Here is a 24,752-nt window from a genome sequence, read left to right as displayed (position 1 = left end):
GATCTTCTGAAACTGACATCCAGTACGCCCCATACTTGTTAAAACATTGGCATTGGCTCCTGACCGCTTCGTTCTTTGATCCAGTAATGACATGCAATATCAATTTCCCAGCTACTGAATGTTTCATTCTAACTGCAGAGGCGCTGAGTGCATTTTAACAAGTACGGCAGAGCCTCCAGAATGTTTATCACTCATCACGGTCTCGGGTCTTTAGCGTGTTTTCCTGTAAAACCCTCAACCTTTAATTTTTCCCCTTTACTCGTATGCTGGGAACGGGCATGAGGGAGTACCACTGGTTTAATATCATGCGGTGAACGCATCTGGGAATGTGTACGCACGCCTGTGATATAAAGATAAACACACACCCCGCTTTTCTAACATGCCCGTGGTTGTCGTTATTCACGCACATTTTATGGACAAGTGAATTTAGTGCTGCTCATCATATTTACTGCTCAGCCTACACAAACACCTTATGCAACAGTGTTTGTCAACTCACCTTAAACTCTAGTATTTACTCATGGAGAAAATGTCATTCACATGATAATGTGCAAGACTGCCAACACCCCCCTTTTCCTTTACATTAACAAGTTTATATTAACAGGAGTAACAGCTGAAACATCAATCACCGGATGTGGCAATGTAACAAACCAGGTACTGTTAATCATTTAAAAGGATCACTGACTATTAATGGTATTTCGCCTCACCTTTCCCATTATCTGTAGCAACCAGTTTGTTTTCCTCTCAATTAGACACGCAGGCACTGAACAACACCCATCTCCTATTACTGGGATATGGCAACTGAGGCCATGGGGGAAGGGAAAATAACAGGCTGCTGTTGTTACTGATGCTGCTGCTGCCACTGAGGGATTGTTTTGAGTATTTCTTGGCTGCATTTTTGTTTCTTTATTCTCTCCAACATAACTTGCTTGGCTCTCAACCCTCTGTCACTCCCTTTTTGAGGTCTTGAAATGATTGCGTCACAGACGTCTGACCCGAGAAATCAGAGTCAGAGACATGTGACGTCCTTTTTTGTCTTTTCATATATCTGCATACAGCTGTGCATAAAGCATATTTGCCAGTATACAGGAGTCCCTAAATGGGTTCTGTTCCACAAATCCAGTATCATTAAATTTTGAAAATATATATATACTGTAATTTTATTTTGTTTTTTTCACCAGACACACGTGTCAAACGGTGCCATCATTAATCGTAAACGCACAGCGATTTGCCCAGTGCACTCACGCGTGTGTACATAACCATGTAGGTCCTGTACATATTTGTGTGTCAGTTAGGTGGGGGGAGTAGATACCGTTCTGTGTGCTGACAGCCTAGTCCATGTAGCTCAAGCCTCATGTGGTGAAGATGTCTTCCTGCCACAGTGAAGTGACTGCTGTGGTCGCATAGTTCTGACTGTGCAAAGCCCGAGGCGAGAGACTGAAGTGTGTCAGCCTGTGCAGCTGATAACACCGCCTCTGTCACAGTCAGGCCAAAGAGTGTTTGCCGGGAAGCCAAAGCTCGTGATGGGTTTGTGACGCAGCATACAGTGCCATTCAAACATAGTGGAATTGGGGTGGGCACTCTTTCTTCATGCGCTGAACTGTGTCACGTCATTTATTTTGCACCACTAGATGTGTTTTCATTTTCCTCATGGGGAGTTCACAACGATTATGCCTGAACATCTTTTCCATCAAAAGGTTCTGCCGCTTGACATACAGTGAGTTTTATCCCAGTGGAGATATTTTTACACTTTGTTAACCAAATGCGATTTCCACATCGTACTGTGTTTTTCATAAAATGTTTTTTGTTCAACTAGATTTGTTGCTTCTTTACATCTGTGTGACACTCTACCACAATGGCAAGAGCTTCTCTGTCTCCTTAGGCCATTGCCTTCCCACAATTTCTTTCATGGAAAGAGGTACTGACAGAATAAAGAAGCGCTCCTTGAGAGCAGACTCTCTTATCAGCTCCCAACATCTGGCCAAGACTGATAGGCTCTTGGAAAGGCTCTCCAAATATCTTTGAGTTCAAGCTGCATAATGCTTGTTTAGCTGCATCCCTCCTACAATACTAACTCAGCCCCCTCTCATTATGTGTCTTTCACCAGTGGAACTTGCTTTTATGATTACTTAAATGAGTTCCTCAGCAGGGCAGGAGTGATGTGAAGAAGCACAGCAAAGGGTGGAAAAATGAAAGACTGAAAGGTGAGTAAAGCCATAAGTGATAAAAGTCAATGAAATTGGGTTTGAAAAGCCCCTTTCATACATTACAAGTCCTAAAAATGTAGAACTTGCAAACTGTTGAGAAGAAAAGCGGTGCACCTTTTTTTGATTGCAGAAAATTGCCAAATTGAAGCCATCATTGATGATTTAAAACAAATGGTCTCAGTGCCTCGTTATCCGTTAGATTAAAGCTCCAAGGTAATCTGCACCAGATTTAAGAATTTATCCAACCACCTGGTTCAGTAGCTGCGAGTCACGGGTGCCAAGCCTCTGATCGCAGCAAAGGAGGGTGTAGCAAAGCAGATGTGTCACACAGAGCCAGATTTGTTCTTGTCACAACAGTCTGACATGAGCAGGATGGACCAATTAATTATGTTGAGATTTGTTCTCTTCTGTTTGCTGAAGAGTTATCTCCGTGCACAACGAGATTTGTTTTCATGTGATCTTGAAATAATTAAAATGTAATCATCAAAGTGGTGTTCTTTTTGTGACAAAGAGCATTTTCTTTGGAACCCACCTGCGGTGTTTTGTTTTTATTTGGTGGCTTTCTTTTCGCCTTTTTCTCCCCATCTCCACCCCCCGGCCCCCTTGTTTTTAAAGACCAAATCCCTGCGTATACCCAGACCTGCGGAGCTGACTCCCACTGTTCACCAGAGGAGGCTGTAGGCAGCGAGGCGCTGTCTCCGACACAAATGGAGTTACCAGCTGTTTTTTTTGACCTGGCAGCGAGGAGCTTCACAGGAAACGCAGAGATTCAGAGAACCTCCTGCAGACCCACACATCTTGGCACAGATGCTCTTATCAACCAGTAGGAGTCACCGGCTCAGGTGAACTCAGCCAAATGAGTTTTGTAGAGTTGGAGAGACACTGTGGCCATGGATTACATCTCCATATGAACCTTTTACACAACCCAGATGTCATCCAATGATACATTTTAGGCTTACGAATATGAATGTAAAAAGATGGGCCATTTGATTCCCAAATGCTTGCAACACTGTAGTTTTTTGCTTAATTAGAGTGAGAGGAAAGCCTAAACTCGGAGCTGCAGAGCTGCGCGTTAAGCCATACAGAAAAAAAGCCATAAAGCACTGCAGTGTTTGGACCTTTGTATTTAAAAAAGGAATTACGCAAATGTTTTGAGGTGCATTCAAATAAAAATAATGATTTATAAAGTATCCAAGTAATGATATACTCAGGAACAGATGGAGAAAGACTAAAATTGTTTCACATTTTGTTGCTTATGGTGATCTTGCATCCTGGGTACCCACCTTTAAACTGTGCATATTGTACATCTTCTGTGCTGCCAGGTTAATAAAAAGTTTGCTATTTGTAGCTTCTTTGCAGCAGCATCTGTATTTGAAGCATCGTCTTCTGTCATGGTTTCAATGTTGTCCTTTATCAGATTAAGATTTATTGTCAGCGCAAAGAAATTCGACTGTTTTTATTCCTCTCACACTAATACAGTAGACACACAAACAGCAAAGCTGAAAGGCAAGTCGAATGCAATGGATTTGCATATCCCTTCATCACATATCAAGAATTTGCCTCAAGGGGCTTCACGTTCTGTAGAGCAAACGACACCCTCTATCCTTAGACCGTCAAGATGGATGAGGAACAGCTCTCAGTAATGGGCAACGCGGAAATAAATATGTGAACTCAAGCTTGGCTGCTTGGCAGAGACACAGCTGCAAGGTGGCAAGATCCTCTGCCAAGGCAGGAGCTAAGTTGGAGGTTATGATGCTTTCAGTTTGTCTTTTACAAGCTATAAAGAAAATAGCTAAAAGCTGAATTCTATGAACTCAGATGCAAATTAGACGATTTTCATTGGAAATTGGGGGTCAGGGAGGCTTTTGGCTTTTGCTGACAAACAGCCTTGTGGCCAGGTAAGGTATGTTCCATTATTTTATGACAAATGAAGCACATTTAATGCCTCAAATTGATTCAAAGCACTTTTTATTGTAATTCTAAACACAAAGAGATGTCACTGCAGGTAAAGGAGTCCATCAGTAGGCTGGGAAAACAAACAAACAAACAAAATAAATGAAGAGAGAGCGAAGCCGAAACTTTAGGAGTGGTTAAATTAACCATTTAGTACAATTGGAGATAAACCATCTGGATTTCAGGAGCGTTACCACACCTCCAAACATGCCACTTCCAGTTCTTATCTATATATGACACCCCCAGCTTTACAAGCTGTTTATTCTCGCTTTCTTGTCCCTCCCTCGCCTTTTTTCAATTCTTTCACTTCTCATGGGATTTGCCAGGCCTTCCCCAAAACGCATCTCAATTCATGTTTAAGCCATCTGCCTTTATCTACTAAAAATGCTGTCAAACCTAAAATGAGGATGTGGGCCCAGATACTGAATCTTAAAAATGATGAATGTCTATGAAAGCTCAGAAACAACAAAAGGCCTGAAAACCCACAGAAGACAACTGGAGTGCATGATGGTAGATTTATTTCCATAGTTAAAAAACAAACAAACAAAAAAAAACCTTCACTCAACAACTGAGACATGCCATCATTAATGGAAATACAGGTAATCTACAACAATATGGAAACCACTGGTTACACTCGGGAACTGGAAGACCAGATTGAACTTCGCCTAAAAACATCTCAAAGAAAAGAAACCCTTGGACAGATGTGAAGCCGAGGTGAACTTATATCAGAATGATGGGAAGAGAAAAAGTATGGAGGAGAGAAAAAGCTCATTAGCTGAAGCATACCACATCATCTGTCAAGCATGGTGGAGGTATCGTTATGGTATAGGTGTGTATTTCAATAAAGGAGTGAAAACCTTTATAACCATTAAAATAAATCCTTATTTTTAATACTACATTAGTTTGTCCAGTTCATGAGCCTCTGAAAATGGGCGACTCTGTATAAAAATGCCACTAATTTTAAAGCTATTCCTAGAAAACGTTTTGTTAAAGCCCTTGAATAAAAGCTAAAACTCTGCACTTCTATCACATCTTGATTGTTTGATTTAAATTCCACTGCGCTGGCGTACAAAACTACAAAAATCATGTCTTTGTCCTACAAAAATATGAGCCTAACTGCATTCAATATGTTCAACGTTTATGCAGCAACAGCAGAAACTTTCCAGCTGGCCAGGAGCCACGAGCTCAAAAAAGTTTGAGAACTACCGACATGAGGCAATCTGTGGCAATAAATAATAGAAACTCCTTCCACCTGCTGATTATAAATGATTACCACATTACACATGTTCGCATGTCGAGATTATTTTCTGATCCTGGAGAAAACATAAGCTTGTTATGTCGGGATGACAAAATAATTACCCAGCAATCACGAGCAAATCAACTCTAAAAATAGCTGCACTTATTGCCTCCAGGCCTCCCACAGAGGCACGCTGTCATTTTTAATAAATATTAGAGTTTCTAACTTATTTGCTCACATATCCTCTAATGGGCAAAGACGAAGGTTCCATCCTGTTGTGTTAGGAGGAGGATGCAGGGAACAAATGAATAACTCTTGCTGGTAAGCCTTGCCTTGCTCTGAGCTATTGCCTGTGAATCATCGTCATCATCGTGAGATAAAAAGAAACATCTTTTCATCTGCTTTTTAGTCTCTTCATTACGCCTGCTCGAGTAACACTCCTCTCAAATCCCCCCAAAAGGCCGGATCATATAATTATTTGTTTTCACGTAGATTGTATCTTCACATTTCTACACTCTGTAATTCCTGCAGAGGATAATGCGCCATGGCCAAAATGTCCTAATTGCAAATAATGCAGCACAGTCATCGTCATTTAATATCAATTATACTGAGGTCTTATCTCAATTACTTGGGCTCCCCTTGTAGCGAATAATGCTTTTTCTTTGTAGGTTTTGTTTGAAATGATGCATGATTAGGTTGGTTTACACAGAGAATCAGCATCTACTGTAAATGATCTATTAAACAGCTCCTTTGGTATTCCTCCAAATAACTGTTTTGCATCGCTTGTAACCAAATCAGCAGGTGGCCTCTTATTCCCTCTCAAACCACAGCCCGTTCTACGCTTTGGGAGTGACAACATGTTGCAAACCACCGATGAGATTTTAAACCAGGCTATGGTGTGATGTGAATTTGTGGAAATAGCAGGCAAGAAAAATCTTCAGGTCATGGTTTAACATTGATCATCATGACTTCAGCCTTTAGGGTCAAGTAACCAACATCCTGAACTTTGGACACAGAAGCAATAAAGGGACCAGAGAATCGATGTGATGTCATCGCAGTTTTTCCCCAGAGAGCTGCCCAGTGGGGGGTGGGCGGGGACAGATGTCATCTGACCCCTGGTGAAAAGGAAGTGTCACTCTCTGATGACGAGGTCATGCAGCATCATTGCTGGGTTGACGCGGGTGACTAACACACACCTTCACGTGCATGATCCTAGTTCCATATTATTTATTTGCTAATGATGCTTGACCAGCTGCCCCATACTTGGCTCTTATAAATGCCAATAAAAAATATGACTGCAAGAAATCAGGTTACATCGTGATGCTGCCTTTTAATGCAAAATAAAAATAATGGTAGAAAGTTAAACACAGAATGCACAGTCTGCCCTGTGTTAAAAGGAACTCAGTACATTGCAATATCAATAGCGGAAGCCCCAGTCATTTGGAATGCAATTAAAAACTCAATTTTCAAGGCGCTTTGGTGAGGGTGATAAATGGGCCAGTAATCCCTTAATTGTTCTCTCTTGAGCAGAATCACAGGGGTGATAGATGTTTCAATAGAGGAGTACAACTTAAAGTAAATAACACGAGTTTGTTGATGGCTGTCTGATATTGGATTATCCCCAAGTTGTCAAAGAAAGCCGAATATGTATTTTGCATGTTTATATTTTCAGGTGAGGTCAATAGAAACACTGCAGTATGCATGTTTTTTGCTTTCTTTTAGACTTGTTTTTTAGACGTTTTCAGGACCACGGACAGTTCTGTTGGCTCTGCGTACCCAGGGCGCTCTGGGTGTCCTACAAGTATTTATCACACGTAGCCTTCAAAGTGTTGTTTTCTCGACAGTGGATCGATACAGTGATAGCGGAATTTCTTGCACACAAACTTTTTAGATATGCCACAAACGTGGAAACAGAAAAAACCCGCAGGTTGAATCATATGGTGCAAATCCAGCGTCTTCATCGAGCCTTGAAATGCAGCAACTACCACAGCTGGAAGCGGCCGGGCTGTACGGAATCAGCGGCCACCTGAGATTGCAGTGTTTTTCTTTTTATTATTATTTTATTTTTTTCTCCTTTAATTGATTCATCCCACAGCAGGCTAATATCGCAAGTGCTGCTCTTATAACTTGTCGTCGCTTGCGGGCTGAGGTTTTTTTTTTATTTTTAAATTTAACATCAGATCAAGTTTGACCAACATTGGCGGATCCAATCGGAGTCCAGATCAGCTCCTTCTTTCCCCCACCATCCCCACCCCTCCTCCCTCTCTCCCTCTCTATCCTTCTTGCTCACTCGGTTCCCCCTCTCTTTCTTTAGTTGCAAAAAAATGCTCTGCAGCTGGGCAGCACCTCAATGAATGAATTGGTGCACTGTGAGCGACCATCATCTATCCGCTGGATTTTCTTTTGCGCCCGGCTTTCAATCCAGAACATATGAATTTTCTTAGGCAGAGCCTTTTAAGGAGTTGAACAGACAGGTCGGAGAAAATGGCACAGCGCGTGGTTTTCTTTCTACTGTGGCTCTTTGACCGCTCATTCGCTGGATTTCCCAATCAGATCAATATCGGTAAGTGTTTTGTTGTTACACGGCTGCAGATTTGTGATTTTTGTTTTTAACGGACATTTGAACTGCAAGATTGCGTTTTAAAGAGGATACGGTGCGCGGAGCTCTGCGCAATGGTAAGAAACCAACTTGATTTCTCATATGTTGCAGGCTGAAATCCACTGAATTTAAAAAAAAAATACATTAAAGCCACCACTGACTGTGTCACTGTCATCTTTAGGGTTTTTATTAAACATAAGATATACGTGACACTGGCGGTTCATCTGCGTTGTCCGAAGAGTTACAGAGAAGCGCGCGGGTTAAAAAATATAAACATAAAAATTCGTATTCTTTTAAATAACAGTGGCGTGTTTTAAATCACTACACGGAGTTCTCCCTCACTCCTTAAAATGCCGGTCAGAGCTGGCGGTCGTGTGTGAGCGCTTTGTCTGATCTCGGGTTTTCATCTCTTCCAGGGGGACTGTTCATGCGTTCCACGGTGCAGGAGCACAGCGCGTTCAGGTTCGCTGTCCAACTCTACAACACCAACCAGAACACCACGGAAAAGCCTTTCCACCTCAACTACAATGTCGACAACCTCGAGTCGTCCAACAGCTTCTCGGTCACCCATGCCTGTGAGTCTGCTTTTTTTCTTTTTCTTTTTTTAATGTGTTTCTGTGCTCGAAAAGTGACCGCGATTATTCACGAGCTTATAGATGTTACAGCATCTGCAGGAGGAAACAAGACAAGTTCTTCTCACTTCACTGTGATTCTTAAAGTCACAGCGGGGAATAAAATTAGGACGTTTTCTCGCACAAATCTTTGTTCTAATAAAATCATGTTTTTTTCTTTCAATATATCCTGAATTTTCTAGAAATTTCTCCAACATTTAAATGTGTCTTTCACATTTTTAACGACATCGGCTACAGTTAGGGAGCACGCAGTGTTAGTACATTTATGGCACTCCTGCATGAGTTTTACGTGAGCTGGTATGAATCCCACATTGTAAAAGAAGTTCCCTTGGCAACATGCAGTAAACATGCTGCCAGTTGCACAAACCAGGGGCTCAGCCCTGGAGGAGTTCACATCTGTAGTCCAATTTCATGGAGTTTATAGATTTTCAGCGTCTTTGTTATAGCAAGTAGTGTGAATGCCTTTAATTTCATCACACAAATGATGTTTTGTCTTATTATTTGGTTATCAGACTTCTCTTGTGCAACTGGTGTAACTTTGCTTAGTTGCTGATGTAGTAAATAACCTGTTTTTGTAATCCTTTTAGCTGCAGTTTCTTGAAATAAGCAGAAACACAGATTCAACACGAACAAAACTGGAAGAAACAGGCTCCGGAGAGCCATTTTGTTGTGTCATTTCAGAGGAGGAGTTCAGTTTAGGCTGAATGGCTGACTTTGTGGGCACGCAGCTCTGTCTGGATGGTGAGGTTGTGTCCCTGTAACCCCTCTGTGGCACGCTCATAACGGCCCCTCTGACTCTCCCTGTGCCAGAGCGTCTCCGCCTGCTCCGTCCTCTGACTCCCCCCTGTGTTACAGTGCATCTCCCCCAGCATTGCAGAGTCAGCTCATTAGCACTCAGCCCTCATAGCACCTCACCGTGCTGTCATTGGGTGAAAGGGGGAAAAAATCCATAGCTCCCCAACCAACGCCAGCAAATGAGTTGGGCTCAGACCTGCAGAGGAGGTGGGTCTGAGCAGTGAGGGAGATGAAGCAGAGCATCCTATCACAGGCAGCAGAGCTGCAAGTGCCTTAACAAAGGCATCCATAAGAAACAATAAGCAAATGAGAGTGAATAAATAATAGATAGTGCCATGCAATTTCACGCGTGTTGAAGAGGAAGGGAAGCATAGGAGAGGAAGGCTTGATATCAGAATCTAATTAAATTTGGGGGCAGACAGAGTTTTAGCAAAAGGAAGGGGATCCTGTGGGAGACGTGACCCCATTTCCTGCTGCCGTGTCTCTGCGTCTCCATCAAGAGCACTGTCTCAACCCTGCCTTAAACTTCAGATGAGAAAACTCTAAACCTTTCATGATGCAAACAAAAAGATGGGCAATCATCAATGTCACAGTGTGGTGCTTTAAAATGCATGTTTGATAACTCGTTCTCTGGCAGAGTGCTTACCTGCTACATCATATTAAAAAAAAAAAAGTTGCGTGCTTAACACACAAAAAGTCTTCTTAATTGCAAAATCAATGCACGATCTGATGCCTTTGTCGAGCGAGTGCCCTGAGTCTCTTGTCAAGCTGAGCTCGCAAACCGCAGACAGCTCATGCTGAGCTCACAACAGTCCACAAGCACCTCCGATTGTCTCTACCGATGTACTGAACAAAGTAGAGATGACGGTTATTAAATATCACTTATCTGCTGACTTCTAGGCCTAAGAGATTTTGCCTCTAGTGATTGTGGAGCTCTTGTGCTCTGGGTTTTACTTTTGTCAGCACTGCTGTTTGTTCTGCAAGCTGTCACAATTATTTAGTGGACATTCAGATTCTCCTTTGTCATCAATAGCCCCATGTGAATGACTCAGACCTTTGTCAGCAGCAGCACACATCTACTCTATGAACAGACGCGGTTTTACAAAAGTAGGGTTCAGGGAGTGTTTTGAAACAAGCTCCAGTGCTTTGATTAAGATGAGATCTGGCTTCTTTTTGTTTTTCTCTGCAGTTTCACATTTGATATTGCTTTAGTGAGCGTTCCCTCTTTGGTCTGGGACAGCCAGTGCCAAAGCTCTCCACTCTGACTCATCATAAAGATCACGCCCCCTCATTTGCTGCGCATCCTTTAACACATAATGCAATACTGGGAGAGCAACTAGAAGGCGTGCACAAATTCAAATTAAACTTCAGTTTAGCTGCTGAGCCTTTCAGAAACCAAGCACAGAAATCCAAGAAAGCCTGGTCTTGTTTCGGAACCATTTCTTTCAAGCTGGTTTGAAGCTGTTAGCATGTGCTGTTAATTGAATTAGTGGCCATCAGAAAAGAAAAGAAAAAAACAATGCGTGGCTTCAATAATCCTCGAGGCTTTGCTTTGTACTTCAGCGACTCGGTGTGTGCTTTCGTGGCAAGACTGTTGTTGCTTTGAAGTGACATCAGAAATTGCGAAATGTGTAATTACCAGTGGAGGGATCCATAATAGCCATGGAAGCTAGGAGTCAGGAATACCCACAAAGAAGGCAGGAGTAGTTCAAAGCAAAGGGTACCAGTTTGAAGAAAGCACAGCAGACAGCATTAATGCTCCTGATGGTCACGGCTAGCCAACTTAATGGCACCACTATCCTTTTCTCTGCTGTTTACCCTTCTTCTTCTTCCTTTACCTGAGGCGGAGGGGGGAAAAAAACATCAAGCCCTCTCTGCCTCTCCTTGCCACGCTACTTATTAGATTACTCGCCTTGATTCCTGTTAAAGGCAAATTTTGCACTGGTTGGCTTTTGAATCTCATCTCGCTATTCCTCATTCCTCATTCTGTCATTAAGCTAATGGTGTGTGTCCCCTCTGCCAGCCTTTTTTTACATGGTCCTACCCTTCTTTTATTGAATCCTGCAGCTCCTTAAACCTTGTAGCAGATGCTTTTCTGGCGCCACCGTTCACCCACCTTCTCCCGCCATTGTCAGCCACAGATAAAACCGTTTCACTCCGAGAGTGTGGAAAAGAACACTGGTAAAACTGGACATTTTGACTGCATTTGTCTTTTTTTCTAGTTACAAGAATAGGAAGAAGGACAAGAGAGTACCTGCAAGGTGCACGGTGTCACTGTAAAGAGAAAGAAGGCGAGAGGAAAGGGATAGTTTGAGATTTCAGGAAAAGCACGTTTGCTATAAATATCTAACAAATATCTTCAACACAGCTCTGCATGTTGCACATTGTGCATGTGTTGCACTCTGACTTGGTGTTAGATTGGATGTAATGCAAGACGATCTCTGGCGATCGTACGTGGGAATACTGTAAGCATCGGAACGTGCGAGAAGCCTATTAAGGCACATTTAATTTAATGGCCGCGAGGAAAAACTCCAGCAGATGCTTGTATTTACACCGAGGTTGGGAATATCAGCATCACTGATGAGCACCATCATGAGTACTCCAGAAAGCAATGCCTAATATTTGTCTAGACACTTCCTTCGAAAAATCATCTTTACTAACCTTTACCTTTAACCTTTACATCTGCACATGTTGCTGAGAAACACCAACGATCTCTTTACACCAGCGGCCTGCTCTGTGACCGAGCACATGTGACAAATGACATATGTTGCGGAGCACACACTGAAAGAGCCCTTACTAAATCTTTTCATATACTTTAGCTTTTGGGGGTTTGTTGTGGAGGTGGTGTTGGTGGTGTGAATGGACGGTAAACAAAGCGACAGGGAGACATGTTTTTTTGCAGTGCTTGGTCTGAGAGAGACAGGGTATGGCCGAGAGAAGCTCCTCAGGTGATTGTAGAGGTGCCACGGTTCTTGTTCTCGCAGGCTGTAACTCAGTTTGAAAGGTGTGACGAGGGAAACATGGCAGCTGAAAGAGGGAGAGGGAAGCTGAGGGGGGGGAGGAAGGATAGAGAAAAGACTGCAGTGAGAAAAAGCAAGAGGAAAAAAGAATATAAGTAAGGATGTTTTTTAAGGTTGCTAAGTGTGTTTGTTTGTGTGTGTGTGAGTGTATAACCAAGGCAGAGAGAGGGAGAGCTCTTTAGGCTATGGAGGGGGGAGGTTGTACCAGGACATGCCATCATAGTCCAGCTGTGTTGAAAGCACAGATGGGGGTTTGTTTGTGGATGTACGAGCCATGTGCTTATACACGTTTGTGTATGCATGTATGTAGAGACGTGCAAACACCCTTAAACACTACAAGTCTGGTCTGGACCTTAATATTTGTTTCTGGGTAAATTTTAGTGTTTTGTGCCGAATGCCTCTTGACACACTTCATCATTCATCAAAAATAAAGGTCAGGGTCAAAATATGGTGGGCTTGCTCCATGATTTTGGTGCAAAAATAAGAGAATTTGAGAAAATACATGGTTTTATTATATATGCAGACTACGACCTTTTGCAAAAATAAAAATAATCCCCCAAATTTAGCTAAAACATGTATTTCATAAGCACAGTGACTGTGCAAAATCCTCTGAGGCTAACATAAGCCACGCTACAGTGATGTGAATTTGAGGCCAGCAGGCCGGGGCTGTCTCAGAGGCCTGTTTGGATGGCTTGATATGGGCCTAAGTCAAATGAGTGCTACAGAAATGGCCACGGATGAGGTTACATGCTTGGAGAGCTGCAAAGCCTCTGGGAGGGGAGCAGGATGTCAGCAGAAGAGGGTGACTGACAGCCCTGTTTTCAAATAACACACTTAAAATGTAAATTTAGACAAAACAAAAAAACAGAGTTTAAAGATAGATGACAAGTTATCGAGTTAGGGATGCTCTTATCCGATAGTTATGTCAGCTATTTGTGTTAGACTGACTCAAACAACTGGACAACTGGAACATTGATGGCTGCAGTGTTCAGTTCAGTTCTGTGCTGCATCTTGAGTCAGCAGTGCACTGGGGCACTCGCATAATTTAGCTACGAGCTCGTGATCTCGTTTCGATTGTGAACAGGGGTCAAGTGAGTGGATGAAAACAGAAAAACACCACTCATATCGCCATTAACATAACAAGCTCTCGTCAACTCAATTAGCAAAATACATTCGGTAACTAAGATGAAGTGATAGAGAAACCTGAAATTTGTTGTCTTGATGCCACTTTGAATCCCATATGGGGCTTAAATTATTTACCAATCCTGCGCTCCTTTATTGAAGATGATATCAACGCTGCCCTCTGATGAACAAGAGGAGCTGGCTGACCAATCCTTGTTGATGGCGACTGTGTCCAATTAGGTCACAATTTGTAACATTTTTTAATGTGTTATTATCATTATTGTCTTTTAGGAGCTACTTTGGAATCATAAGTAATTGTTAACACAAGTGCTACAGAAATAACTGCTAGTTTAGCAGTTTAGCACACTGCATCTCATGCTTAATGTTACTGCTGATACAATTCTAATGAGTTATCCTGAATTTCTTGCCGTTTTCTTGAAATACTCCTGGCATGATTTCAGCCACTGCTACTGTTTGCCACAGTCATATGAGGCTTCCTAGTAAAGCCAACACAAAAAAAAGAGCTGGAAAAATTCCAAAGGCCAAATCTCCGAAGGGAACATTATTTTGACCTAATTTGCTGGTCATTAGATGCCCTTCGCTGTATTTTATTAAGTTGGGCGCATAGCTGAAACAGTAATGAGATTCAAAATACAAAAACACAGAACACACTCCAAGGCAGTTTCAACACAATGAATTTTTAATCAGAATTTCAAAAGATCTTCTTAAACCCAACCTGAGGAGAAGTGCTGCTGTCGGGGTGTTATTTGTCTTGGAATCAATGTAGCTGGCAGATGTTGTTTGTTAAAACAACAGATTTCCTCCCTTGCCACCGCGGTGGCTTCAAATCTCCATTTATCTTTCACAAACGCCGGGCATTTGGCCACTTTCAGCAGCTGTGAAGTACGAAAACTATAAGTCAGTGTAAGGAAAGATTTTTTTGATTTTTGAAATCAGCATATCCCATGATTGCATCAAACATTTGTGTTGCTGCTTTTAAAGATTTCTCCAGCTTCTGACAGTCATCAGTCTTTATGGGTTTTTTTTTTTTCCAAAGTACTCAGACCATCTGGCGAGTGTTGGTGTCTTTGAATTGTCTATTGATTTCCTTTATGTATCTGCTCAGTTTTCTTGGGCAAATATCATAAATTGTAAGTGATAAGGGGGAAATGGTTATAGATTAAATGTCATGGCACACTGAAGATATCATTGTCAGCAGATGGCATTTGCTAAGATAGCCAAACAGAATGATTAGAATTTCCATTGTTTTAATGTGATAACTGATGCTTTTATATTGTGAGTGAGTCAGTGATTGTGGGCTTTGAAAAAACCAGCAAGACAGGCCCATCTCTGCTTCACACATCAGTTCACCACAACTCAAATAATGGTGTAGTTTCTGAACTATAAGTCGACAACGACAGGCCAAGTCTGCGTTCCTTTATTGAAGATGATATCAACGCTGCCCTCTGATGAACAAGAGGAGCTGGCTGACCACATAAAAGACGGCAATAAACACTGCAGGAACCACACAGGAGGAGACACGCAAAATCTTAGTGGTCCATTAAACAAATTCGCTGCTGTGAAGGAAACACTGTTCCTGACGAGGAATGGCGTCTAAATGCTGTGCATTTTAAGTCAAAACCAACAGGGAGAAAGCTACAGTTTTTTTTGTTGTTGCTGTTGTTTTTTCTCTTTCTTTTCTCTTTTTTTTTTTTTTTTTTACAAACGGCTTATCTCAGGTGCATCGGGGATGTGTGTGCCAGCAGTCTAGCTCCGTGTGACGGCTGTTTTCCATTTTGTTAGCTCAGTGAGCAAAACTTCTCGAGGAGAGTGGGCAATGTTGTTTGTGGCAGAGATTATATTTCATTTCAAAATGTCATTTACCTGCATGGAGCAGATGTGAAAAACCAAGGGAGGAGTAGATTAAAGAAAAGAAAAGGAGGCGCATTTTCAAACCTTGTCACTTGTAAAGATCTGTAACACTGTAGTCAGCATTTTTCTTTTTTTTGAAACTTTTATTCTCCCTCTCTGTCTTTCTCATTTCTATCTCCATGTCTTAATATATATTTAATCTCTTCCACAAAGCCCATTACAGTTATGTTCTTGCAGCTATTGCAGTCACACTCAGCTAGCTATTGGCTATTCACTAGACTCCCTGACAATACCCGTAATCACTGGATCAGTAATCCCCCTGCTTGAGCTGGAATAGCACATCCGCATCGTGCTTCATTGGAAGTTTCTGCATTGGTTTGGCTTCACCGAGTCTTAAGGGAAAGAAAGAGAACTCTCTGGTCTTCTTCAGAAGGAGCTGCGGACTGCATTGTCCTAACCAAGGTCAGACAGCGTTTGACTAAAATGCTTTTATGATCTTTCAAGAACCTCAAGAACCTCGTTCATTGACACCGTTGGTGCTGTCTAAACATACCAAAACACTTGGTTTAAACCATCAGCTTGTTTTGACGTTCCTCTGCATGTGTGTTGCACTCAGTTTTATTTGTGTATGTGTGTGCTAAAGACAATCTAAAATGAGGAGGACGTCACTGTTGTGTTGAATTCAAAACACCAACAGGGAGTGTCACGATGTACTCTCCCAATGAGTAAATATTGGATCACAGTGCGATGGGGCTTCCAGCTCTCCGTCTGCCGACTGAGCAGATTGATCCGCACGTTTCTGGCCTGTTTCAAAAGAGGCAGTCGCTAGCAGAGCCCTGCCAAAGCGGCATGTCTGTGCAGAAACAAGGGCTCCATCATAACTGATTGCTTGTGACAGTTCACAGTCGCTGGGCCACTGAAGCATCATAACCTTGTGAAACTAGTGGATGAGCACTCATACATGCTGAAGGAGAGGAGGAGGAGGAGGAGGAGGAGAAGGAAATAAAATTATTAGCATATTCCTTGCAGTGATAGAAAAAAAGAGAAAAAATGCGAGTAACACTCACTGTGCCGTGAATGTGGTTAATATTAAACACATCTTACACAGTCAACGACATAATGCAGACCAACACCTTTGCAGATTTACAGCCAATTACGGCAACAGTTGCAGAACAAAACCCCTAGCAGTGTCAGAGAGAGAGAGGGGGGGGGGGGGGGGGGGGGGGGGGGGGGGGGTCAGCTGGTGTGATGGAAGTGCTAATGACAATCAAACAAGAAGATCTTCTGGCAGGAGATGAGGAGCAAAATCTGCATGGCTGTGATCGCTGTAGTTGGATCGAATGCTGCCACCATTACAAAAAAAGCACCGATTTATTTCAGAGTGTTTAAATCTACACAAGCGCTGTGAGGAGAAGAATGAATAACAAAACAAGCGTGGGTACGATTCTTTGAATCTGTCCTGGGTAACTATAAAGCAGAGATTGGTGCTGATGAAGGTGGCTGTCCATCATTTTCTCCATCTTGTGTTGGGAAAACGCGCATCAGGCAAAAATGTTTAAAAGCAGCACGGCGGTGTGGTTGTGCTTTACATATTTCCTACTGGTATTCTCCCATCCTTAGAGCTCACTATACCCATGAGTGAGAATTAAGTGAACATGATGTGCTCTTTCAACCATGACCCTCCTCTCTTTCTCTCTCCAACAGTTAATTCGGAGAGTGCTGTTGTGTGGCTCTTGCCATTTCACACATGGATACGTAAAACCTGTGGGCGGTAGCTCCCAGGCCGCTGTCCATGTTAGTGTGTCCATGCATAACTGTGCTGTGAAATATTGAAGTGTTCTATCATTCTACCATCAACTATTCGGTAGCCGTCAGTGCCATTCCTTAATTGTTATTTTTCAACCCCACCCCCTCCCTCCATAAAAAAAAAATCCTGGTTGTGTGGCTTTATGTGGCGCAGTGTGGCCTGCAGATCAGGGAAGCAAACTTCATCTGGACCCATGACAGAGCTAATCCATCGCAGCTGCAGAATGAAAAGGCCGTTTGGAGTGAATCTATTCCAGAGGCCTGAATGGAAAGCTTCTCACAGAAGCCGGTGCCCTTTGCAGCCCTGACAGTGTTAGAATGTGATGAAAAAGGACATGAACGAGTTCAGTGGATTAGCCATGTTTGTGAAAGAAGGGAACAGTGGACGAGAGAGGCACAGTAGATGGAAAGATGAAGTGACCAGCAACGGTGTTAGCGCACGCTGGGTTGTGCACATGCAAGTGGTGTGAACTGGATTCTCAATCGCTGACACAGAAGCTCCCACTTGTACGCTGAAGTTGAGTGTTTGGAATATGCTGTCAGCTGATATGTGAGATTTTATACATCTCTGCGGATGAGCCGCACCCGCTTTCTAGCAGAACTGCGATGGCGGCGATTTGAAGAGGAGCCAAAAGTAGGACTTTTGAAATTAACTTTGTGTAAAGGAATGTACAATATGTTTAAAGGGTGGATGCCGAATAGCACCTTTCTATTTCTGCTGGAAATGGAGAGTAAGACTGAATAACATGTATTTCTCCAGTGTGTCAAGGGCGCGCATTTCTCATCAGGCTCGCTTTATGTGCCTTTGCTTTCTTCTCAGGACTTTGTTCATTCTATTTTCCTTCTGCCCATTGTGGTGCTGCTAGTGCTGCTACTGTACATGCACCATCACTAAGCTGTAAGGGGATAGACTTTGGGTCTTTTATGCGTAAAGAAGCTTAAGTTTGGAAATTGCTCTCATGTGGCCAAAGTTTGTGAAAAGTCAGTGAACATTTCACTCCCAATTTCTGCGGTTTGTCTCTGAGTAAAGCTTTTTAGCCCTAGGACACCATGTAAGTGAATGAAATATTTAGGATTAATGAAGCCTCTTGTTGCACGAGGGGTTAACCAAATCCTGCAATGGGGACTCAAATTCTGAATTTAATAAAATGTTATTATGAAATTTAGGTCAGAAAATTGTGGTATCAATCATTGTGTATTTAAAAGAATGATAAAGAGTTTTTAGTTGTAGTTTCAAGCCACCTGTGACATTAGTTATACCTAGAGTAATTTTGTGAATGCTGATATCTTGGTGCTCAGCTGCATTACTAAAAGTTGGTCCACTGGGCCAGTCAGTCAAGTGCCAACAAAACTGAGAGAAAGCAGAAATGAGCAACATGCAAAAACAGCTATCAAGGCTGTCCTTTGTTTGCAAAGCTGCTATTGCAAAAAAGTAAATGGGTTCTCAGCATCTCAGTAAAAAGGTGCAACCAGCTTTTTGGAGGTATGACCGAAAAGTGATCTGAGAAAAAAGCCTGACTTGAATTTGACTTGTATCCCTTCAAGGTAATCTCCTCAGGCAGCACTGCAGCGCTTTCAGCATTCCTGCTAGTTTCACACTGTCCTCTGATTATCTTTCTTGAACTGCTTCCATTTGATTTCATGATGGAATCCAAACATGCATTGAGAGCAAGCGTCATTTCTGCTTCAAACTGACCCAAACTTAATGCTGAGGAACATCACTGTTAGGCCGAGTTAGAGCTTTAGGTCTGACGCACAGTGTTGTTTGGCACTGCAGGTTTTTCCTTTTTTTTTAAATCTATGCAGGGAGTTCATTCACCAGCTTCAGACTGTTCATTCGGAGTATTACTGAACCATCCTAAGATCTCCGTGTGAGTAAAAGCCAGCACAAGCTGTGGCTCGTGGCATCCTGAGCGCTCTCACAGCAGATGGTTTATTGGTCCACCGGTTTGAGCACCGAAACAATAAAACCTTTATGCAGGCACGTGTTTATAATTGCGTTGCATCACAACACCATCGATCGACTGCTGTCGTTTTATCTTGCTTGATATATGATTTCAACCACTTAACTGCACAAGATCTGATTTGTTATGCTATTTGTTTCATGAAGCCTCAGATCTTGTCATTGGGTGACATGTCTGGACAGCTGGAAAGAAGAAATTCTCACTTTGTGGTATTTTCAATTAAATACAGGGTTTAGGTGAATAGCAAACCACTGGATGTTTTTATATTTACCATTTCTGCAACATCCCTCTATTATTATTATAATTATTATAATTTTATTAACAAATAAGGACACTGTTGATATTGACATATCCAGGACATGGACAAGATACATATAAGAACAACACAAACTGGAAAACAATCTACTATCCACCATGTTCCAACAATCATTGGAATAAGGGGATAGTAGAGATATAAGAAGACGTGTAGTGTGTATAATGTGGAAAGAACTGCTATATAACTATATTCAGCCAGTGATCAAATAAAAGAAGGGACAAAATAAGCTAATAGTAACAGTAATAACAACAGTCTTTTTACATTCTTGCTTGATATACGATTTCAAATGCTCGGCTGCTCGAGGCTGCGTTTGTTGTAATATTTGTTTTAATAATGTCCCAGATGTTTTCACTGGGTGACAGGCATGAACACCTGTTGTCATCCAATTTGAGAAGAACTCAAAATAACTAATTTGTGGTATTTTCAGTTAAATATAAGATTTAAGAGATTAGCAAACCATTGAGTGTTTATTTATTTTCTGGAAGTTGGCCTGTTTGCGGGGTTTGTACACAGCCCTATATAAGCCTTATCCATTTATCTATGTCTCAAAAAATATAGCGGATAGTATTTTGTTTTCTCCAGTCTCTTAGCCTCATAAAATGAATCTATTACAGAGTGTCTTTGTCGGGATAAAAAGAGATATTTTAATACCTGTGGCTTATTATGACTTGATTACATTGTAGCATGGCGACTATATCAGGCAATATATCAGACTGCTATTAAGTTTTTTAATTGGTATGTGTGCCCAGCACATCCAGACAATGACGAGTCCACTGAGAATAAAAAATAGGAGGTCTTTTCATCAAATAAGAAAAGAGAACCTTCTTGCCCGCTATACGAAGTGGATCTCAAGTGAAGCCACTTACCAAAAATCTTTATTTGTATTTGTGGGGAAATTGGTTTTTAGAAAAGTGTGCATGCCGAGGCCCCAGAATATAAGGGGATTACAACTTATTCCCCTACATAGCTCTCCGTTTTCCATTTCAGCCTCTCCCCTACTTCCCCCTAGCATTATCATTCAGGGACGGAGCACCATCTCAGGAAGGGCACTAATAAGATGAAAAGTGGTGTTGGACTCTACATACTTAACTATGCCGGCACTAAGGCTGAAAAGGAGAGGGAAGTCTTTAAGTGATGCCTTCAAGGTTAAACAACTGGTCCCATCTCCTGTCCTCATTGACTTATTCTATTATTCTTCACTGAAAGACAAAAGGCTTGGGGAGAATGGGCTCAGAGAGGTGCTGTTTTAAAATTCTCTGTACTCTGTAATCAAGCTTCACAATGGAAATCCTTCATGGCTCGACTTGGATTGTTCCGCCGTCATAGGATATGGATTGCAATATGAAATTTGATTAGTGTCACCAGGGGCAAAGGCTTAGTTTACACGCACGGTAAGCAGACCTCGTGAGATTGGCAGATAGTCATCCCGTCTCAGTTTCCCTAGGCGGCACACTCTTGGCTTTGCAGGTGCATATAACTCTGACTGTACACGAAAAACAGGCATCCGAAATCCCCCTAAAGGATGGAAACAACCAGTCAGAAACATTAAAATCAGACGGTGTTCACTCTAACAGCAGCATGAGACTTTCAAGACTTCTTGCTGTTCAGTCTTGCAGATGAGGAAAAGAGAAAATGACAAACACACACTGGTTTGTGAGGCACAGATGGAACTGAGGTATACGTGAGGTCAGAGGGGGGAAAGGGAGCATTTTGACACTGGTGGAAAACTATGTGTGCCTGCCAGATATCCACGAAGTTTACTCTTATTTTTCTTTTGTTTTTTTAACAATCCATCCAAATGATAGCAGGAACAGGAGAAGTTTGCAGCTGCCAGGTATTTTTCCCGCTGTGGTGAATAGAATTCAAAACAAGTCAGTTGGGTGCAGCACTCTATACCTGAAATATCACCACAAATCTTTACTCAGGCAAGCCCAGCTCTCCTGTAGTCAAGTCGAATAATTTAGAGGCATCTTCTTATCCCATTCCTTTAATCTCTTTGATGGAGCTAAGAGGTTTTTTCTTATGTCTTCTTTTCTTAAAGGCAGTCCTTAGGTGAGCCGTTTCCTGCAATTCAGCAGAGCCAATCTGCCCATTTTATCAGAGACTGCTCTCCCACAAAGAATGACCCTATAGGTCGATTGTGTGAGAAGCTTATTACAACCAGTAGTGTCAAAATTAAGCAAATTCTAGCAGCCGCTAGTCTGGAAATATACTTTTTCCAGCATGTTTACTGTTGTGGACGGGTTTATTTCACCGTGTAGCTACTTAAGTTTCTAAAAGGGTCCCACATGTAAATCAAACCCCAGCGTTCTTGTTGAAAGTCAAGTGCTGGCACACCTTTGGCGGCTCTCCATCCCTGTAGTGCAGTCCACACCAGTCTTCTTCTACGATCATCCACCATTCTCTTCCTCCATATTCATTTGCGAGGAAGGGCATGCTTTAGTCCCGCAGTGCTGATTGGGAGGATTAGTGGTATGTGAGGGACTTTGTCACCAGCTTTCTGGGAAATCCAATTACAGAATATCATCAGCCTTACATGTTTCACACTTGGCTGAATCCTCCTTAAAAATGCACACCGGCAGCCTCAAAAGGGTCAGCGTTTAGCAGCTGTCCTCGCTCTGTACAGCGGTGACATCCTTCTGAAGGTGAAAGGAACGATCATCTTTGAAAGGATAAGACAAGTCCTGTAGCACTCCTCTTGCCTCTGCATTGCAGCAAATGGTAGACTACACAAGCCTGAGAGAGAGGGGATTGTTATTTGTTCAATGTAATGGGCCAGTATCTCAGAGCATGGCTGTCAAGGTGAAGCGAGGGCCAAGGGTTTAGTTCTGTTATCTGCTTCCACAGATAGTCCTTAATTGCATGTGTCAAGGAAATGACATGCAGTGGACAGGGCCAGGCAAAGTGAGATTTCTGCATGTATCGCTTGAGTGCTATCAAACTGATTTTCCCAGAGATGCTCGGCAAATTGTCCAATCTTCCAGCTCCGCCACTACAATGTTATCTGAACTTTAGAAATGTCCAGTGCATTAAACATAAGAACAGCATTCTCGTGCAACCTCCTGCTCCCATACTCTGCATCACAATGAGCAGATGGCATCGCCACAATAATAAAGACATCACCGCATGCGCAGGCCAGGTCCTCTGTGTATGCAGTGTATGTCTGTTTGACCCGCACGCTGCTTCTCAGCCCAGTGTGTTGTTCTGTGTTCAAAGAAAAGCATGATGGTAGGACCAGAAAATATCTGTCAGAAGGAGATGGAGTTGAGAGTCATTGAGTCCCTTGAGGTTTGTTCACCGGCCATGCTCACAAGTACAGGACTATATCACCAAGATGGCAGGTGGAGAGGAGAGGGAGCTGATGGGTGAAAGGCTGCAGAGAAAAACGAGGAAATATAGCAATAGTTAATGAACCTTAGTGATGCTACGTGCGTGGACTCCGGATTTAACCTGAGTGATTCTGGTCCCCTGGTCAGTTTCACAGCTCACTGTTTCATTCTGAGTCGCAGCAGTTGAAGCTTTAATGTGTCAGGCGTTATTAACGAAGGCACAAAGGCTTCGGATGCAGACCATAAACGGGACCTGAGCTTGACTTAGAAATGACGTTGGCTCAGTTCTTTTTAAAATATTATTTGACAGGGAGAAAACCCGATACCTGCTTTATCTGTGCCCAAATGATAAGCACCACTTTGAGTAAATAAGAATTAATCATTCATATTTTAAATGTATGAGTGATTTTTTTTAGCATGGTTGTTGCAGTAACACCATATTAACATAATCTTGTTTCATATAGTTGTCACAGAGTCCTATTTTTTAATATTAGTACTAGTACATTATTATTTTTTAGTATTAGTTTTCCTATTTAAAAATGCTTGAAATCAAAGCCATCACTTTCGTATTTAACTACTTTTATTTAATTAGATAAATTAGCCAATATTTGAAACAGTCATGTAAATGAACTGAGATACATTTCCTGATATTTTAATCCTGTGTCTGAGATAACAACACCGAACAGCTGGCTGTGTCTTGTTTGGACCTACTGTTTTTTAGGTCAGATATCATCCTTCTGTTAGAACGCTGTAATACAATACAAACGTTCTTTGCTAAGAAGTTGCACAACCAAGATTGCAGGCAGCCAGTCAGACATCACTTTGATAGATATAAATGCTTATTTGAACATTAAGGTTACTGGACAGTTGCCTTTTTGTGTGTGGCTGTTATTAAGGTGTCATACAAATAGGAAATCCACAGGGTTTTTACAGTTTACAGTGGTGTACACTTTATAGATACAATAAAACGCACACAGCCATTTTCTGTCAGGAATTTGCCTTACGACGCACTTCGGTGCAGCTCAACGTGACGAAAGTGTGATATATGAATCTTTAAATGCCGTTTACAGAACAGTGCATGAACACACAGATTCAGATTAGGTTTGACAGTCAGTTTGTGACAGTGGCTACGCTGTGTATAATTATACAGGAGACACAACACAAGAATGCGACAGGGAGCATCAGTTGGACAGCTTAATATGATTGCTTGAGAACAGCATTTTATTGTAATGTGAGCTCAATCTCAGTTCATTTCAATTCAATTTACAAAGCATAAGCACTTTGTCATGGTGGGAAGGAAAAACCCACTTTTAACATGAAGGAACCTCTAGTGGAACCTCTAGTGGAACCAGGCTCAGAGAGGAGCTGCCATCTGCCGTTGTGTGGCAAGAAAAGAAGAAAGAAAGCTCAGGGAGACAGGACTAAAGTTATTGTCAGTAGTACTCCCTATCACTCTCAAATTAATTTATCATAATGCATCTTTGGCTGAACAACATTCGTTCAGATGAAGCCGTGGGATATGGTGATGACAGTGTTCAAAACTGTTTTCAAAACAATAATGGCAGCCTGTAGCATAAATGGCACTGTGAGATAAGTTACGTTGAGACTATTTTGTTAACTGAGAGCTGTACGATAAACATCTCTGTCAAAAGATGTATTCTAAAACACTTCTTCAGCTGAGAATCAGAGAGGAGAAACACACAGGTTCACTTGCTAGCAAGGGCAGCCACCAGAGCTCTCGTACGAGAGTGAGGACTCAGGGACTCGCAGCTCTGAGACTGCCCTGGTCTTTATTTTATACATCAGTGGGTGTTTGTTCCTTACATTGGAATGTGGATGTTTATATGTATTTGTGTGTGTGTGTGTGTGTGTGTGTGTGTGTGTGTGTGTGTGTGTGTGTGTG

General features: G+C 42.1%; 1 protein-coding gene across 4 annotated transcripts in view; it reads left to right on the top strand.

Moving 5' to 3' along the window:
- Nucleotides 1-7,687: 7,687 nt before the first annotated feature.
- The window catches only part of gria3b (glutamate receptor, ionotropic, AMPA 3b), a 91,630-nt gene continuing 74,565 nt past the window's right edge, over nt 7,688-24,752 (top strand). For all 4 annotated transcript variants that reach the window (XR_311383.1, XM_005719706.1, XM_005719707.1 and 1 more), the window contains exons 1-2: nt 7,688-7,957; nt 8,410-8,568. Coding sequence is in view for 3 of the 4 variants with exons in the window: in XM_005719706.1 (XP_005719763.1) it covers nt 7,879-7,957; nt 8,410-8,568 (238 nt within the window). In the remaining variant the exon portion in view is untranslated. The remainder of the gene's footprint in view (nt 7,958-8,409; nt 8,569-24,752) is intronic.

Source organism: Pundamilia nyererei, unplaced genomic scaffold (assembly GCF_000239375.1).
Source record: "Pundamilia nyererei isolate P.nyererei 1_Seehausen unplaced genomic scaffold, PunNye1.0 scaffold00001, whole genome shotgun sequence".
NCBI classification, from domain to species: domain Eukaryota; kingdom Metazoa; phylum Chordata; class Actinopteri; order Cichliformes; family Cichlidae; genus Pundamilia; species Pundamilia nyererei.
The sequence above is the reverse complement of the archived record's forward strand: the minus strand, read 5'-3'. Positions and strand labels throughout refer to the sequence as shown.